General features: G+C 32.0%; 1 protein-coding gene across 1 annotated transcript; it reads left to right on the top strand.

Moving 5' to 3' along the window:
• Positions 1 to 18,928: 18,928 nt before the first annotated feature.
• Positions 18,929 to 20,039, top strand: LOC120067618 (late embryogenesis abundant protein At1g64065). The gene has a single exon (XM_039019162.1). It carries the CDS (start codon positions 19,173 to 19,175, stop codon positions 19,803 to 19,805), a length of 633 nt encoding a protein of 210 aa, XP_038875090.1. The 5' UTR covers positions 18,929 to 19,172; the 3' UTR covers positions 19,806 to 20,039.
• Positions 20,040 to 20,315: the final 276 nt, after the last annotated feature.

The following is a 20,315-nucleotide window of genomic DNA, read 5'->3' as shown; positions in this document are numbered from 1 at the left end:
ATTTTCTAATTATACAATTAAAATCATTCGTCTTGATAATGTTGGTAAATTGACATCCCAGTCTTTTGATAATTATTGTATGTCAATTAGGATAAGTGTTGAATATCCTCTAGCTCATGTTCATACACAAAATGGTTTAGCAAAATCATTCATAAAATGTTTAACGTCACTTGTATGCATTAAGCCAGTATTTTATCATAAGTACTCGCCATTACAATTAGCTTATTGTCATGAGCCAAATGTTTCCTATCTGAGAATTTTTGGATGTACAGTATATGTTCTAATTGTTCCACCACAACGTACTAAGATGGGTCCTCAAAGGAGGTTAGGAATATATATTCGATATGATTCCTTATCAATTATCAAATATCCTGAACCCCTAATGGGTGATGTATTTACTGCACAATTTGCTGATTGTCATTTTATTGAAACAAATTTTCCAACATTAAGGGGAGGAATTAAGAAGTCGAAAAAATAAATTACGTGAAATCCATCGTTATTGTCTCATTTAGATCCCCGTACAGATCAATGTAAACTTGAAGTTTAGAAGATAATTCATTTGCAAAATACAGAAAATCAGTTACCAGATGCATTTATAGATGTAAAGAAAGTAATTAAATCATATATACCAGCTGAAAATGTTACAAATTGATATCCCAACACAGCAAGTTGTCACTAGTGAATGTGCAACGCACTAGAAGCGTAGTAGACAAGTAGGTTCCAAAGATTAAAATCCTTAAAAAAGAAAAATAATTAATAGTCAAGAAGACTTGGTTGAGGATGTAAATACCCATGAAAAAATTCATGACATGACTAATGAGGAAGGTGGAATACATAAAGATAATAATGAGATTTCAATCAACTATGTCATGATAGGAAAAAGATGGAACCGAACCCATGTAGTTATTAACAACATTTTTGCATATAATGTTGCTCTTAATATTATATCTGAAAATGAAAATCCTAAACCAAAATATATTGAAGAATGTCGACATAGAAAATATTGGCTTCAGTGGAAAGAAGCAATTGAGGCAAAATTAAACTCACTTTCAAAACGTCAAGTTTTTGGACCAGTAGTCTGAACACCATAAGGTGTCTAACCTGTGGGATACAAATGGGTATTTGTAAGGAAAAGAAATAAAAATAATGAGGTCACAAGATCTAGAGCAAGACTAGTTGCACAATGTTTTTCACAAAGACCTGGCATTGATGATGAGGAGACGTATTCTCTGTTGGTAGATGCAATTACATTAAGATATTTAATTGGTCTAACTGTGTATGAAAGTCTGAAAATGCATCTTATGGATGTAGTCATGGCATATTTATATGGATCTCTTGATAATTATATTTATATGAGAATCTTAGAAAGATTTAAGGTGTCTGAAACATATAAATCAAATTCTAGAGAATTGTATTCAATAAAGTTACAAAGATCGCTATATGGATTGAAACAATCAGGATGAATGTAATACAATCATTTGAGTGGATATTTGTTGAAAGAAGGATATCAAAACAATCCAATATCTCTGTGTTTTTATAAAGAAATCACAATAAGGATTTGCTATTATAACTGTATATGTCGATGACTTAAATATAATTAGAACTCTTAAAGAGTAATAGAAAATCTTAAGAAAGAATTTGAGATGAAAGATCTCAGAAAAACAAAATTTTTCCTTGGCTTGCAAGTTGAGCATTTAGCATATGAGATATTTGTTCATCAGTCAACTTATACAGGAAAAGTTTTGAAAAGATTTTATATGGACAAAGCACATCCATTGAACATACCAATAGAAGTTCGTTCACTAGATGTGAAGAAAGATATATTGCTCCTCGAGATGATAATGAAAAACTATTGGTCTTGAAGTACTATATCTTAGTGGAATTGGTACACTTATGTAACTTGCTAATAATACAAGACCAGATATTGCATTTTTAGTAAATTTATTAACAAGATATAGTTCTTCTCCAACAAAAAGACATTGGAATGAATTAAGCATATACTCTGTTATCTCCAAGGAATGATCGACATGAGTTTGTTTTATTCAAATAAATCAAATTTTGATCTAGTTGATTATGCAGATTCTTGATATTTATCTGATCCACACAAAGCTAGATCTCAAACAGGCTATCTATTCACATGTGGAGGAACTGTTGTATTATGGCGGTCAGTGAAACAGATCATAATGACTACTTCCTCGAATCATGTTGAAATTCTTGCAATTCACGAGGCTAGTCTAAAATGTGTATTGCTAAGATCAATGACTCAGCACATTCGTGGAATATGTGATTTGCCTTATAGTAAAAATATTCCAACGATATTATACGAAGACAACACAACATGCATATCCCAAATCAAAGGAGGATATATTAAAGGAGATACAACAAACCATATTTCACCAAAGATTTTTTATATTCGTGATCTTGAAGAAAATGACGACATCACTGTACAACAAACTTGTTTGAAAGATAACATGGCAGACTTATTTACAAAGAGATTACCTACTGCAACTTTTGAAAAACTGATGCACAATATTGGAATGTGGCGGCTCGTATAAATTATATGAAATATGTACTCTTTTCCCTTCATTAGGATTCTTTTTCCACTGGGTTCTTTCCTAGTAAGGTTTTAACGAGACATAATTCATATATATAATGGGAGCTAAGGGGGAGTATTATAAATATTATGATAATAGACGGTCATTAGATGCTCATGCTTAGTGTGCACTGACCATGTGTCATGCCCTCATTTCCCAAAGTATTGTCCACGTGTCTCAACATTACACACACATTAGGCAAAGTTCATGAAAATTGGACAATGTAGAGAATTTAGAGAAATTTCTTATTTTATATTTTGTTAATTAATTTTTTATTTATTTTAATATTATCTTTTATTAGTAACCGTATTCTGGTTGTGCTCCTCAAATTCACAACATATTTCAATTTAATAGTAGGGATATTTTTATGTTTTATTCAACGTACATGGAACAAAATTAGACATTTGAAAATATGGAATAGAAATGGAACAACCATAAAAGTTCAAGGACTAAAATGATATTTTAACTTTTTTTTATTATTTTACTATTTTTTCTTAAAAAGGAACCTCATGATTTTGAATATTTGAAATCTAAGGTGTGGTTTCACATCTCATTTTGACCTTTTTTTTTCGGAAAAATATTAATTTATACTCCTAAAGTGGTTGTTTAATTAAAACTTCAACTAATAATTGTATAAATTTAATTCTTGAACTTTCACAAATATATCAATTTACATGGCTATCTTCCAAATTTCGATCTACCAATATCGTGTAAAACTTATAATTTAAGTAAATTAAGCTTCTAAATTTTCACAAGTGAATCAATTTAAACCCTTTATTATTACATTTGAAAATCATCCATAATTCTCAAAAATGTATCGACTTCTTCAGATATGGGTCTAACAAACTAGACGATTATAGTAAATATAAGGATGATTTTGAAAGTTTATGGGTTTAATTGATACAATTATAAGTTTTACACTAGGTATAATCAAATAAAATGTAATGGAGGCTGTAAGCTACCTATGAAAATTTAATATTTAAATTTATACAATTTTTAGTTCATGATTTAAATTGATACAACACTTAAAGTTTAGAGATATAAATCGATATTTCCTTAATTTTTTTTTGTGAGATTTGAAAGTAACTTATTTACTTAATTTTGTTGTTTAGAAAATGATTAGATGCAATCTAATCTGCACCCCTTATTTATTACACAATAATAAAATAATCATTCGATTTGTCTAAACAACATAAAATTACATGCCACATGACCACATGACATATTTTAATTGAACAACTGGTGGGCTATCCAATGATAGGTGCAACTCATTTCGTACTTACGTATTTTTCTTGTTGTTTTTAATTTAAATTAAATAATTATAATTTAAAAGCACCTATATCAGTAGACTTATAATTCCTTTCATTTTTCACCCACAAAATTTTAATAGGTTCATTTCACATTTTCCGCAAACAAAAAAATGTAAAAAAAAAAAAAGACTAGATAATTTCTTGAGTTTTAAATCAAAATCATTTAGCGAACTTTATTGGCTTCAAATAGAGGGTTTACTTGGTTTCTTGTTTCTGGTTTTTGAGAAAAGTGTTGTCATTATTTTTGTTTCTTATTTTTCGTTTTTCAAAAAGGTCTTTAAAATTTCGTAAAAATTTGAGATAAGTTATAAGTTATAGTTCACAAATTTCTAGGTTTATATATTTGGTTCATACACTTTAAAAATATCTATTGAGTGTCTATCACACACTTTTTTCTTCAAAATTGTGTAAAATTTTGGGCACCTGATATTTTAGACACTTATTTAGACATTTTTTAGGAATTAGACAAAACTCAAAGTTAAAAGGATGTAACTTATAATTTAACCAAATTGTGGGAACGATAAAAATATCATTTTTTTTTGTTTCTTGTTCATTTACGATTTTTTAAAAAATAAAAATATTATTTTATCAAGTAGAGATATCCATCGGATAGGGTGGGTACGGAAAAACTTTCCTCGTCCCCGCCTCGCCCCCTATTCCATTCCTTGTTCCTGTGAACTTCTCTGTGCTTATTTTGCGGGGATCGGGTTCAATATTTTCTTGCCTTTATTTGTTAATAATTTTTTTATTTCAATTAAATGTATTTTTTTAACGGTTCCTTAAACATTTTCAATATGATTTTCATTTAAATATGCAATTTGAAAATATATAATTGAAACGCTAAATTCTCATAATTTGTAAAATTTAAAATTCAACAATTAGAATATTTTATCTTAAATATTACAACATCTAAAGAAATTAAAATAATAAAGTCTTTTAAAATTAAAATAATAAAAATCCATAATATCCTAACAAAAACTCCGAAATATATATATATATTTATATATAATATATATAATATATATTAAAAATTTATATTTTATATACAAAAGTTGGCGAGGGAGACAGCGGTTGGGGCGGGATGAGGAACATAATCCCCATCCCTTAGGCCCTTTCGGGGGAAAAATTTTCCCCGTTTTTTTAAAAATGGGAAGGGGAAATTTAAATTTCTCCACTCCCTTCCCATTTTTCATGTATTCGGAGATTTTCCACCACATTGGTTTCCGTGGAGGCGCGATCCTTGAATTTTTTATTTTTTATTTTTTTTTGGACATCTCTAATCATTATTTGACTTCTAAAAATGCATAAGAAATATCTAACAGTACACATGCCATAAAAATTTTTAATATCTAAGTTTTAAAATTAGTTTACATTCAAAATTTCAAAACACAAGATCCACCATTGAACTTGTAATTTCTTTTTTTAATAAAAAAGGAAAAAAAAAAGAAAGAAAGAACAAGAAATATTTATCATTTACAGTTGTATTTATCTTTATTAAAAAATGATAAATTAGAAACGAAAAAAAGGAAATTTCTTAAATTTAAAAAGAGTTGTACTTGATTGTATTCATCTACATGCATCCTATTCAATCATAAAGAAAATCTAGGATTAAAAAAAATATTTTTTAAAAAAGAAAAATTTACCGTGTGATAAATTGTAATTAGACATTTGGGTAAGACTATAACCCATACTGCATCCAAATATTTTTCAACTAAAAGTAGACACTTGTTGTTAAAAGGAATACTTCCATAGCATCGACTTTATTATTTTTTTTAATTTTTAATTAATATCGTTAATGAAAGGGCTCTTTTTGAATGAAGGAAAGTGGATCAACTATTTACAAATGTAACAAAATATTACTGTGATATAAGTCTATCATGATCTACTACTCAGTGATAAAAGTCTATTGCGGTCTATCATTGATAGAAATGCTACATTTTGTTATACTTGAAAATATTTTCAGAAGTTTTATCATTTAAAACAATTACCTTTATTGAAGTGATTTGATTAGATGTTAAATATATACTAAAATTTTTAAATTTAATTAAGAAATGTTTAGAATATTAATCAAATGTAATGACGAATTAAAATTTTATAACAATTGAAGAGAGACAACACAAGGAGTCTTTAACTTTGGTTTAGTTTTTTAACCTACTTCACGAGGCCACTCCCGAGAATAAGATTAATCAATCAAAGTTTAGTACAATTTACCATCAATATTGACTTATACATAAAAGAACTCCCTTCTTAAATCATGTTGTAGTAGTTGATCAACTCCTCCTTAGATTGAATCTTTTCAAAATAAGTTTCTCCTTGTATCGTGGACCATTGTTTGAACTCCCCTTAATGGTAGATATGTCCTTAAAAGGGTAGATATGTCTCTTTCCAAGGCTTGAAATTATTTTTCACAAATATTAAAGGATAATTCGCACCTTTTTTAATTTCATATAAAAACACTCTCAACTATATATTACAAATTTAGAACAATTAAATGTGAATAAACAAATGTGATTACCAATCTTCGTCTTGCAATGTTTCAATGTCTAGGAATATTAATCCAATTAAACCACAATCTAACTCAATTCAAATTAAAGAATGTCAATTAGGAAGAATGCCGAAACAAGAATGTAACTATGAGACTTTCATACAAGGCAAAATGAAATACAAAATCAAATTCAAGCAGGGTATAACTAAAAATAATAATAGATAAAACTTAAATATTTTTGCCAAAAATGATTCCCTATTTTCTAAACTTATTAGAAAATTTTAATTATTTTGGAATTTATTATTAGTTTTATTGATTTTTGTGACGAGATCCATCTTTTTAATGATAAAAAATCAGAATCATTAGATTTATTAAACATAAATAAAAACTCTATAATGAAGTTAAAAACCTCAATCAAACTTAGGAATAGAACATCCAAATTCAACTAAACATCTCATACGATTTTTAGAAAGAAAAAAAAAACAAACAAAATCGGTGTTGAATGAGAAATTTTGGACCAATCACAAGTCACCATGTCGTTTGCTAAATTAACGACGAATTTCTAAATCATTGACTTTGGGTCCAATTAGAAGTTGACACATGTCCCGAATTGAATTGAAGACAAGTTTCGATGACGCCACACGGATGAATCAGATGAGATCAAATTCAATTTGATATTATTATTTAGGCTTAAAGTCCAAACTACAAAAAAAAGTTGAATTGGACCCGAATTCCAAATCAGGCTTATGGACCAACCAAGCCCACGAAGCCCACCTGAGAACTCTATAAATAGAGAAGTTCTCTTCATTTGTAGGAGTGGCATTTTCTACACTCAGAAGACCTAGAGAGAATTCACTAACAAGCAAAGGACTTCTCAAGACTCCTGAAGTTGCACTTCTATAAGGCAAAAGACCTTTGAAGACACAAATACTCTTCCAAGACTTCTACTTCAAACTTTCAAGACTACTGAAGCTACATTCCTATAAGACAGAAGACCTTTGAAGACACAAATACTCTTCCAAGATTTCTACTTCAAGCTTCCAAGACTCCTGAAGCTGCACTCCTATAAGGCAGAAGACCTTTGAAGACACAAATACTCTTCCAAAGACTTCTACTTCCAAGCTCCAATGACTCCTGAAGCATGCATCCCTATAAGGCCAGAAGACTTTGAAGACCACAAATACTCTCCAAAGCTTGCTACTTCAAGCTGCCAAGACTCCGCTGAAGCTGCGCACTCCTATAAAGCAGAATTACCTTTGAAGACACAAATACTCTTCCAAGACTTCTCTAAGGCAGATCTTCTAAGACTTCTGAAGACTGCACACTCCTATAAGGCAGAACTTTGAAAGATACTAAATACACTGTCCAAGACTTCTACCTTCAAGCGTTCCCAAGACTCGCTGAGAAGCTGCACTCCTATAAGGCAGAGACCTTTGAAGGACACAAATACTACTTCCAAGACTTCTGCTTTAAGCTTCCGAAGACTTCGATGGAAGGCTCACTGCCTATAAAGCCAGAAGACCTTTGAAGACACAAATACTCCTTCCACAAGAACTTGCTACTTTCCACAGCTTCCAAAAGACTTCGTACTATCAAGAACGATTCGATTGGCCTTTTCTTCTCCAAGTCAAGCTGATTTACCAATTGAGAGAGAATAGAGGATTCAAGTATAAGAATCGAACCGCATTGCATGCAAAATCAACTGCCCACTCAACGATCCATCACTCAAGTTCAACTCCACAAACACGTTTCTACGGAAACCTCGTGCGAACAAATTGGCATGACCTAATAGAACCTCTCTACCTCTCACTCTCTTAGCGATGCAAACAAATCTATAAATGGCACCAAAGAAATTGCATCCAAAGCTACCATCGCCAAGCAACAACTTACATAAGCTCTGTCATCATGGTGGAGAATCTGAGGCCAGCTGATGGAATTTTCTAAAGGCGGATCGTCAATCAGAGAAAATCTTCTTGTTTGAAAACTATGCTTCTGTTACTGATCTATCAGAGAAAGAATCACATTTTGATGTAGTGTCTGTCATGATGACTGACGTAACGACTGAGTCGACCATGGCAGAGATGGAGGTAAATATAAACCTTCTAATGAAGGCTGTAGAGGAGTGAGATCATGAAATTGCTGCTTTAAGAAATCAGATACAGGCTCGAGATACTGCTGAATCAAGTCAATCTCCAGCTACAAAAGCCAATGACAAAGGAAATACTGTCATGCAGGAAAGTCAGCCATCACAAATCTACCTCTGTTGCCTCCCTGTCAGTTCAACAACTCTAGGATATGATTACAAACTCCATAAGAGCTCAGTACGAAGGACCGTTAAAAACCTCCTTTATGTACTCCAAGCCATACACCAAGAGAATCGACAACCTCATAATGCCAGCTGGGTATCAACCTCCAAAGTTCTAGCAGTTCGATGGAAAGGGCAATCCAAAACAACATGTTGTACACTTTATTGAAACCTGTGAAAATGCAGGAACCAGAGAAGACCAGCTAGTCAAGCAGTTCGTCCGTACCTTGAAAAGAAATGCTTTCGATTAGTATACTGATTTGGAGCCAGAAGTGATTGACAGTTGGGAACAACTAGAAAGGTAGTTCCTGAACCGCGTTTACAGTACAAGGCGTATTGTTAGCATGATGGAGCTGACAAATACCAAATAGTAGAAGGGAGAGACAGTCATCGATTATATCAACCAATGGAGAGCTTTAAGTCTAGATTGCAAAGATAGACTTACTGAATTATCTGTAGTGGAGATGTGCACTCAAGGCATACACTGGGAGCTTCTCTACATCCTACAAGGGATAAAACCTCGTACGTTTGAAGAGATGGCAACACGCGCTCATGATATGGAGCTGAGCATTGTCAATAAGGGAACTAAAGTTTTCTTAGTCTCTGAAGGGAAAAAATATAAAAATGATGCCAAAGGCATTAAAAAGATCGTGGATAGTGCCACAAAAGAATCTATGGTCGTTAATGTGACCCCGCTAAAATTTTCCTCCAAAGGAAAACAAACAAAATTTGAAAGAAGGCACAATGAGGGCGAGAAGCATCGTCCAACTCTTAAAGAACGACAAGAGAAGGTTTATCCATTCCCTGATTCTGATGTGGCAGATATGTTGGAGCAACTACTAGAGAAGAAACTTATTCAGTTACCGAAATATAAGTGGCCAAAATAAAAAGGAAAAATAGATGATCCTAACTACTACAAGTATCATCGGGTCATTAGTCACCCAGTTGAAAGGTGCTTCGTGCTGAAGGAACGAATTATGAAGTTGGCTCGTGAAAAGAAGATTGAGCTAGATTTGGATGAAGTAGCTCAAACAAATCACGCTACAGTAGCGGTGACTTCAAATGTTCCAATACTGTCTGTGTCCCATGCTCAAAGACAAAGTCCGATCCAGTTTAGAGAATTCGAGCCTATAGTTGTTCGGTTCCAATAAGAGATTTAAACAGCAAATTCCGAAAAGAAAGATGAGCTTGTTGAAGATGATAACGAAGGGTGGATAGTAGTGACTCATCGAAAGAGAAGACAACCAAACTCCACCCAAAAAGAGTCGCGTTCCTATCGAAGCTATAGAAGAAGAAACAAGACTCATAAAAAGAAAGACAAAAAGATGACATGGAAGCCTAAGCCTACTAAGAAAGAAGACAAAAAATTCCCTCAATTCCGACGACCGACAACTTCGGCAGAATTTCTCCCAAGAAGCTTTCTCAATAATCATCCAGAGAAAGGATCAAAAGTTATTGCATGTCACATTGTCGGCATAATGGAAGTCGATAACAATCATGTGACTGCTGAAGAAGTCAAAGACTCAGAAGAAATGAAGCAAAGAACTTCTGTCTTTGATCATATTAAGCTTTCAAGTGCTCGATCTTCAATCTTTCAAAGATTGAGTATGGCCACGGTGATAGAAGAAGACCAATGTCCAACGACTACTTCTGCTTGAACTTCAGCCTTCAAAAGGCTAAGTATATCCACATCAAAGAAACATCAACCTTTAGCATCTGCTTTTGATCGTCTCAAGACAATAAGCGATCAACGTAAAGGAAAGATGAAAATATTGAAGCCAACATCATTCCATGAAGAAATCAACGACGAAAAGATTCACAGTCGTGTCCCAAAACTCATCATATTGACGAATCCTACAAATGAAGAGGATAATAAAAACCATGATGAAATAAGAGCTTTTGAAGTTTAAATGAAGAAGCTCATCATCGCAAGAGCCTAAACTGCATGATGCTCCTAGCCCGCATGAGCTTAAAATGTGAACGGCGCCAAAAAAAAATTGTATGAACTACGTTACAACTTGATCCCTTTCATTATAAAGGGTACGTAGGCAACTTAAAGAAATTTAAGTTCAGTCGCGCATAAAAAGAAAAAAAAATCTCTTCGAACTACATTATGACTTGATCCCTATCATTAAGAAGGGTATGTAGGCAGCTTGAAAGAAACTTTAAGTTCAGTCCAGTTAAAAAAAAAATTTTGAACTACATCATGATTCAATCCCTTTCTTTAAAGGTACGAAAGAAACTTAAAGAAATTTAAGTTTAGTCCATCAGAAAAGGTACCACAACCACCTAAGTATAATACTACAAGATTGATGCTGATCATCCCCCTCAAAGAATGACACTTCAGATTGAAGATGTTCATCCCTATTGGGGGTAACACAATGGGTTGAAGATGTTCATCCCTCGTAACGAGCCAACACAGTAAATAAAAGGCACACACGTGGAATGCGCTTCGCTTTCTCTTTAAAAGTAAACTTATAGGCTCCTCCATCTTCAAGTTTAGAGGCTCCATCGATGCTCCATCTTCACGCTCAAAGTCGCGAAATCGAGCTCAATGTGAAGATTCATCGATGATTCATCAAACTCAAATGTAGAGGATTTACCGATGCTTTGTCAAACTCAAATGCGAAGGTCCCGTTGATGCTTTTCCATCTTCAAGTTTAAGGTTGGTGTGCATGGCTCGGCTCCATCTGCAATGACTCGGTCTACAAAATCATAACGTAGTTTCGCTTTATCTCCAAAGTCGTGGTGCGGTTTCGTTTCCTCTCCAAAATGTTGGCGTGACTTCGCGTCATCTCCAAAGTAGTGGCGTGGCTTCGTTTCATCTCCGAACTGATGACACGGTTTCACTTAATCTCCAAACTGATGACTTGGCTTCACTCCATCTTCAAAGTCGTGGTGTGGTTTCGTTTCCTCTCCAAAAAATTGGTACAACTTCACCCCTTCTCCAAAATTGGTGTAGCTTCGCTTCCTCTCCAAAAATGTGGGTGTGGTTCCACCTCATATGCGAGATCAAGTTTGGTTTGCCTAGCTCTACCTCATATGCAAGGAAAACTTTGGTCTGTCTGGCTCCACCTTGTATGCAAGATCGACTTTAGCCAACCTGACTCCGTTCAAAATCTTAATGGCACATTCTTCTCATCTTCAAGGTTTGATGGCATATCTGTCTCATCTTCAAATACTCAATGGCATATTTACCTTATCTTCAAATTTTTATCAAGGAGTAACATAACAAGGAAAACCTTTCGAGGATCCTCCCTAGGGTGATCGAATGGGAGAGTTGTGTGCCTTTGCGGAGCCCCTTCCCATGACGATTAGGATACACGAGCGGTGCTACAAGGTAGATCTTTTTTAGATCCTCTCAAGAGTGATCGAATGGGAGAGTTAGCCTTTGCGGGGCCCCTCCCATGACGATCAGGATACACGAGTAGCGCTACAAGGTAGACCTTTCCGAGATCCTCCCTAGGGTGATCGAATGAGAGAGTTGTAAGCCTTTGCGGGGCCCCTCCCATGACGATCAGGATGTACGAACGGTGCTACAAAGTAGACCTTTCCGGGATCCACCTAGGGTGATCGAATGGGAGAGTTGTAAGCATTTTTGGGGCCGCTCCCATGACGATTAAAATACACGAGCGCACCAAAGACGGGTCGATGAGATTAAAAAAAAACTTGTTTTGTTGTGCTCCTTTGGTTGCACCGTAACTCCTAAAAAAAATAGTAAGGAGCAAGTTAGTAAATGAATAATAATAATAATAATAAAAGAAAGAGACAAAAAAAATATATATATATAGTATATATAATATATTATGAAACAAAAAAGGAAGGGAAGCCCTAAATTCCACATCTTTCTTCTTTCTCCTTCTCCTCACTTACAGCTTCCTACTTGGCAGAATTAAGCTGATTTACAAATTCGAGTCCGATTGGGACAAGGATGTAAGAAACGTAAGATCGAAAAGAGAATACAATTCAACTGCAAAGGACGTAAGAACGAAGGAGAATCAACTACAAGATGAAAGAAGAGCATGCGTCCTGCCAGTGATGTTAATATAGCTAGTTCGATGAGATTTTTTTTCTACATAATCAGTTGAAATCTGTAAATCACGGGTTGACTCGGAACTGTAATACTGTTTTTGTTGTCGGAACCTCCGATTCATTGCTGAAATTATTAAGCGAGTCAACAAAAAAAAGATCATGCTCGATTGGAGACTGCCTGAATAGGGGTCACGGTGGAGTTTTGAATCCCCAAATTCAACGGCGAGGAGTTTTGAGCTTAAGACTTAGAGAATCTGGCATAAGCCAATAGTATGGGAAGAAGGAAATCTCGCTAAGGACTGGTATCGCTAGCCACAAAAGCAGACGGCTGCCTTAGATTAAAAAAAGAAAAAAAAGAAAAAAAAATTATTAATAATAATAATAATAATAATAATAATATTAATAAAAAGGAAGAAATCTCGCTCGAAATCCTTCTCGCTGGTGTCGCCTCTCCAAAATACTCTCCATTTAAGTTCAAATTCATATTCCATTCAAATTGGAAATTAAATCAAATGTTATTCCAAATCTAGTCTAAAGCCTCTAATCCAAATTTTTTATTCTAAATTTAAGCCAGCCAAATCCGGGTGAGATAATTGTCAAATCGTCCCAAATTAAAAATTTGACCATATCCCAATTTATCAATATTCGAATGTGTTAACCTGATATTGAGTTATGAATAAAATGCCGAATCAAATTTGGCTATATTCCAAATTTTATCTCAAATTTAAATCAACCTTAGTTTCTATACTCATTTTCCAAAGTAAAATTGAGCATATCCCAAATTTTTATCTCAAACCAAAAATTGATCAAGATTCAAATTTCACCCCAAATTCTATTCCGAATTCGAATTAAGTTAAATTAAATTTGCAATTAAAGTGGAACATAAATCCTACTTTAATTCAAATTAAAGTTTACTTAGCGAAAGTGTGTCAAACGAACAAGATTTCAAATCAAAATTTTGAGCTAAATTCTCATATTTTGATCATAATGATGTACCAAATTAAAAGAGTCAAAAATCATACTTTGATCTCAAATTACATTTTTTTGAGATTCATCCACCCATATACGAGCATAAATCTCGAAAAGGGGGCATTTGTTGAATGAAAAATTTTGGACCAATCACAAGTCACCATGTCGTTTGCTAAATTAACGATGAATTTCTAAATCATTGACTTTGGGTCCAATTAGAAGTTGACACGTGTCCCGAATTGAATTGAAGACAAATTTCGATGATGTCACACGGATGAATCAGACGAGATCAAATCCAATTTGATATTATAATTTAGGCTTAAAGTCCAAACTACAAAAAAAAGTTGAATTGGACCCAAATTCCAAATCAAGCCCAAAACCAACTAATTGAGCCCAAGGGTCAGGCCCATGGACCAACCAAGCCCACGAAACCCACCTAAGAACTCTATAAATAGAGAAGTTCTCTTCATTTGTAGAGGCAGCATTTTCTACACTCAGAAGACTTAGAGAGAATTCACTAAAGACTCCACAAGACTTCTACCCCAAGCTTCCAAGACTCCTGAAGTTGCACTTTTGAAGACACAAATACTCTTTCAAGACTTCTACTTCAAGCTTCTAAGACTCATGAAGCTGCACTCCTATAAGACAGAAGACATTTGAAGATACAAATACTCTTCCAAGACTTCTACTCCAAGCTTCCAAGACTTCTACTTCAAGAACATTTTGTGCTTCTCCAAGTCAAGCATATTCACTCAACTGAGAGAGAATCAGAGGATCAAATATTCGAGATCGAACCACATCGCATCAAATCAACTCCAACATCGACACCAACTCAAGTTCAATTCCACGAAATATGTTTCTCCGAAAACCTCGTGCGAACAACCGAAAAAGAATTTTCTCATGTAAAAAAAGAAATGCTCAAAATTAGTAGAAATATTCAAGGTTATTTTAAATTTTGTAGTAACAAAGGGGCTATTTTAAATTTGACTGATAACATAAATATGTCACTTTTACCACTTATTACAATTTGGAGCTCGGTTAGAAAATTAAAGATTTTTTTTATATTAGAAAATTAAAGTTGAAAAGATTAAAATGGAGTCATGGCAAGATTAAGAAAAATGAAGATTTCCTTAATATTATATTATATTAGAAACAGACGAAGACTATTCTAATATTTTTAGTCCAATAATACATGTCACGGTTCAAAGTAGTTCAAAGCGAGTCAAAAGTTTTGCAGTCTTATTTAAAATTTAATTTAATAAAAAAAATATGAAGAAGAAGAAGAAACAGAATGTGAACTACTTGATTCAACAAAAGCTTTTCTTGACCAGCAACTGGGAAATAAGCAAGTCAAGAGGCAGTTCATTATTTTGTATCCTCTCTTTTTAATTATACACACAATCACATTGTAAATTATATTATATGGTTTAAAACTGATTGAAATAAATATTTAGTTTTTATGCTTTTAAATTTTGGTAACAATAGTAATATTACTTTGTGTAAAATAGTTTACCATTTAAAACAGTTTGGTGTTTGTTTATTAAGAAAAATCTCATAAAAATTTACTGTAGACTTTTATTATATAATGATTTAGGCTTTGGTTCATAATTCACTTTTTTTTTTTCATAAATGTATGAAACTCTAATTTTATTAAAAACTTTAACTGAGATAAATTGGTATAACTTTGAAATTATAAATATTAAATTTTCATCGAAGTATGCCTCAATTGACCCAAACACTCAAGATAAAATAAATTTGATATACTAAAGTTACTATTTGTTATTTTATTATTTATTTTACTGACAGGAGACTAAAATTGTTTCTAATTTGAAAATATAGATTAAATCATGTGGCAGGAATCATTTATTTTTAAATGAATTTTGGTTTTTGTATTTTTTATTTTTGTTTATTTTAGTTTCCCTATTTTTAGAATGTTTACTTTCGTCCGTCCGTGTACTTTCAATTTTAATTTATTTTGGTTCATATATTTTAAAAATATTTATTTTGATCATTATACTTTTAATTTTAATTCATTTTGAATCTTTAATGTTAAAAAAATTACCATTTTTATCTATTAAAAGTGAAAATGAATTGACTATAATGACAACTTTTTAAAAATATAAAAACTAAAATGAATTAAAATTAAAAGTATAAAAATTAAAATAAACCTCTTAAAAATATAAAAATTAAAATAAACAAAAACTAAAAATATAGAAACTAAAGTAGTGTATATATATATATTAGGAGAAAAAAGGGTTTTAATTTTAAACTTGTATTTTTAAGTTGACTTGTGAATACAATATCTAGAACCTTCCATTATATTATAATAATCAAACGTGTGTTTAAAATTATATAGAACTTGTGAATACAATATCTAGAACTTTTTATTTATTTTTTTTAATTTTTAATTTGACAATAATAACAGAAGAGGAATTAAATAATAAAAGAAAAAACCCAAAAGAAAGTGGGTTTATTCACACAAAAAGAAGAAAAGACACAAAAAAGAAAGTGGTTAATACAACAAACGTGTCAAATGTAAACCGTGTTTCATGATTTTTCCTAAGAAAAAAAAATTGCCTTTTTTCTTCAGAAAAGTCCCAATGTCAAAAAGCTTGCATTATTTGAGGTCAAAAATGTCCTTTGCCATTTACTCATGGTCAATTCAATCAGCCCAAGTGGCATGTGAGTTGGTCTCGTGACGTGGCAGTGTCATCAGCCGCTGCCTGACACGTGGCCCTTGATGTGGCAGTTTGATCTGCCGTCGCCGCCGCCTCTTTGTTCCACCGCCAACAATAACATGCCACCACCGACGGCGGAATCTCCGACGGAGGGAATTCTGAGGACATTTGGGATATTTTGTGAAAGAAGATGATTTTTTTTGTTTGTGTTTTTAGTTATTCTGACGTTTTAAATTTGGAAGGAACTTTTATGTCACATCGCATTTAAGAAAATTAAATGCTTTAAATTTAATTGTCTAGACTGTTTCTATTAAACACCGAGATTTTGATAGGTTGAATTGGAAGGGAACCAATTTTCGTGAAGATATTTCCATGCTTCCTTTTCTTTATTTTTGTCAAATATATTTTAAAGAAAAGTCTTTTTTTTTTTTTTCCCCGAGAAACCACCGATTTTTTTATTTTTTTATTTTTTAAAAAGAATATGTTTCTACTTATAAATTTTGGATCTAATTTCTATTTGATATATAAATTTTAAAATTTTACACTTTTAATTTTTAAGTATTGAATTTGTTTGCAATGATTTCAATTTAGTCCTTAAATTTAAATATATTCTATTTTATCGTTAAAAATTTAAATTTTGATCTATTGATTTCTAAGTTTCACTATTTCTAAGAAAAAGTGAGAAAGAAGACGAGTAGAAAAAACCAAGTTTTGCATTTTCTTCCACTTTCTTCTCAATACACACAAACACAAATCTTTGACCAACTCCAATGAATACAAAAACCATAAACATCACTATGAAATAGAAAATAAAAAGAGCAAATACATGTTTCATTATGGACAATATCTACTTTTTGGAATTTTTTTTTTTAATATTTACATTAATATGAAATTTCTCATTCAATCACCATTTGTTATGCTTTTATAAATAGGTCCATAGGAAAATATCTAGTACTATCGTAATAAGTAGAATTTGAATTTTTCATACTAACTATATTCATTATTTATCATTATAGTAATATCTAAAAACAATGTAGAGTCTCCTAAAATAAATTAATTATAACTTAATATGTAATCAAATTATGAATGAAAGTAATAGGTACTATTATGATAGTACTGGATATTTTTTCTTGGGTTCACTACATTAAAAAAGGAAATTTTTAATAAATAGAAAAAATGTCAAACTATTTACAGAAATAGTAAAAAAAAATAACACCGATAAACACTGATAAATTTTTATCCATATTTATTACATAGTATTAATGGTAGGCTTCTATCGGCCTCTATCAATTTTTGTCAAAAAAGATTAAATTTTGTTATTTTATGTAAATAGTTTTCCTTATTTTTCTATTTTTGAAAATCATTCTTTAAAAAATATGGCTTAAATTCTACTTTGATCCCATATTTTTAGCTTTAATTCATTTTTATTTTTGTACGTTTAATATGTTCACTTTGGTTATTTTACTTTTAACTTTGATTTATTTTGGTTCGTATATTTTCAAAATTGTTTATTTTTTGTCCTCATACTTTAAAAAAATGACTCTTTCGACCCCTTAATTTTAATTTTAGTTTTCTTTTTTAAGAAAAAATTTGGTTATTTTTTAAAAGTATGTACAGAGACTAAAATGGACCATAGTTAAAAGTACAATCACAAAAATGAATATTTTGAAAATATAAAGATTAAAATGAATCAAAACTTAAAGTATATGGACCAAAATGAATATTTTGTAAGGACATAAACTCAAACTTTTTTGTAAAAAATAAAAATCAACCCAAATAATATTTAATCCAAAGTATTTATGAAGACAATCTCACAAAATACTAATTTGAATGCAAAGGGAGTATGTTACTCCCACTCCGTAGTACTTGAATTTGTTTCCATCCTTTTGCAGTCTATTATTCTACTCTAACTACGCAACATAAAACAATAATTAAAAAAAAAAAAAAATCCACTAAACATATAGTAGTTGGACAACAAAATGAACGATAAAAAGATGGGTGTGCCTTGAATACACCAATAGTATTAAATTTTCATTGATTTGTAGACAATTCCATCTATGTTTCCACGTTTTATGAGTTCGACATCAACATAGAGAATGAATCAATATTTCTATTATATCATAGAAAAACCCACCTAACATAAAAAATAATAAACAAAATAGTATTACTGTAAATATAATATAAATAAATATACTAACTTATTTAATAATCATAAAAGGTTTATTTACTAAATATTTTTTCAAAAATAGCCATCGACATGTATATTATTAATATTTCATTGACATTTTCACACAATTCAAGCTTCAAAATTTTTTTGTCCACATCATATTTTAAAATTTCAATCTATCCAAATTTATTTATTATTATATTCATTAAAATTATCTTTAAATATAGAAATCAATTTTATTAATAAATATAACAAAATATCATTATTTATCAGATAGACAATAATAGACACTTAAACTATATATAAAAATATTTCTAAGACTTTTATCATTTACAATAATTAGCAATATTTATTATTTATATAATTTAAAATCATCACAACCGAAAAGGCAATGGCAAAAGGGTAGGGCGAAAACAAAACAGACCTCCGCCGGCGCATTCCAAAACTGACCTCTCCGCTTCCCACGAATTTCCCATTCTCCCCTTACCACTCACTAACCGCTTTCTTCCACTTTCCCTATAAATTCTCTCTCTCTCTCTCTCTCTCTCTAGAACCAAAAACCCTCTTCTTCTTCTTCTTCTTCTTCTTCTTCTTCCTCCTCTCTTCTCTGTAACAACAAAACAGGAAAAAAAATGGTGGAAGACAGCCAGAGCTTTCCATTAGCGCACTACCAAGCTCACCACAAATCCGACGAAGAACAACAACTCGCCACTTTCAAAACTCTCCGTAAAGAACGATCCAACAAATGCTTCATCTACGTCTTCTCCACCTTCGTCTTCCTCAGCGTCGCCGTTCTAATCTTCGCTCTCATCGTCCTCCGCGTCAATTCCCCTTCTATTCAACTCTCTTCCGTTTCAATCCCCAAGTTCTCAATCACTAACGCTAATTCCTCTTCTCCTTCGCTTAATCTCACCATGATTGCCGAATTCACCGTCGATAATTCCAACTTCGGTCCTTTCAATTTCGACAACGGCACCGTCGGTCTAATGTATGGCGGCGCCATCGTCGGCGAGAAGAGTACTGGTGCCGGCAGAGCTGAGGCTAAGGGGAGTAAGAGGATGAATGTTACTATGGAAGCTTCGGCGAAGAACATCAGCAGTGATTCGAATAATTTGGGGATTTTGAATCTGAATAGCTTTGTGAAATTGAGAGGCAGAGTTCGTTTGATTCATATTTTCAGGAGGAGGACTTCGTCGGAGATTACTTGTTCTATGAATCTTGATATGAATACTCATCAAATTCAGTATAATTGGGTTTGTGAATAGTGATCAGAATCGGAATCCATCAACTCCAGAGAGCCCTAATTAGTTTATTTTTCTTTTCAAATTCGTTTATTATTATTCCTTTTTTTGTTTTTCTTACAATTTTGGTGGGGTTTTTCCCTTTTCTGCACACGATGTAAATATATATGTGGTTTCCGAAACTTTTTTTTTTTTTTTTTTAAATATATACTGTCATTATTCCTTTTTGCATATTCTTAATGAACGATAATAGCAACATATACTTAGCTTAGCTAACCCAAAATACAATACGAGTGACCCCCTTTTTTTTAATTTCTTTTATAGTTCAATTTCGTTGCTACCATTCCTACATTTGTCAATTTAAGTTCATTTCACGTTTAATCTTAATTAACTTATAGCGACTAAGAGATCTGTCTTCAAATTTCTCTGTCCAGTATAAGGGGGAAATTCATTTTTTAATGGCACTACAATAGTTTACATTTTAATAATGAATAAATTATTTTGTGGACAACTTGTATGGTTATTGGCTATAAA

The sequence above is a fragment of the Benincasa hispida genome, chromosome 12, assembly GCF_009727055.1.
Source record: "Benincasa hispida cultivar B227 chromosome 12, ASM972705v1, whole genome shotgun sequence".
In the NCBI taxonomy this organism is placed as follows: Eukaryota; Viridiplantae; Streptophyta; class Magnoliopsida; order Cucurbitales; family Cucurbitaceae; genus Benincasa; species Benincasa hispida.
This window is presented reverse-complemented; position numbering and strand designations above follow the sequence as displayed.

Bases quoted from the DNA above. Each gene is read 5' to 3' on its own strand.
- LOC120067618 (XM_039019162.1), top strand. From the start codon at position 19,173: ATGGTGGAAGACAGCCAGAGCTTTCCATTAGCGCACTACCAAGCTCAC.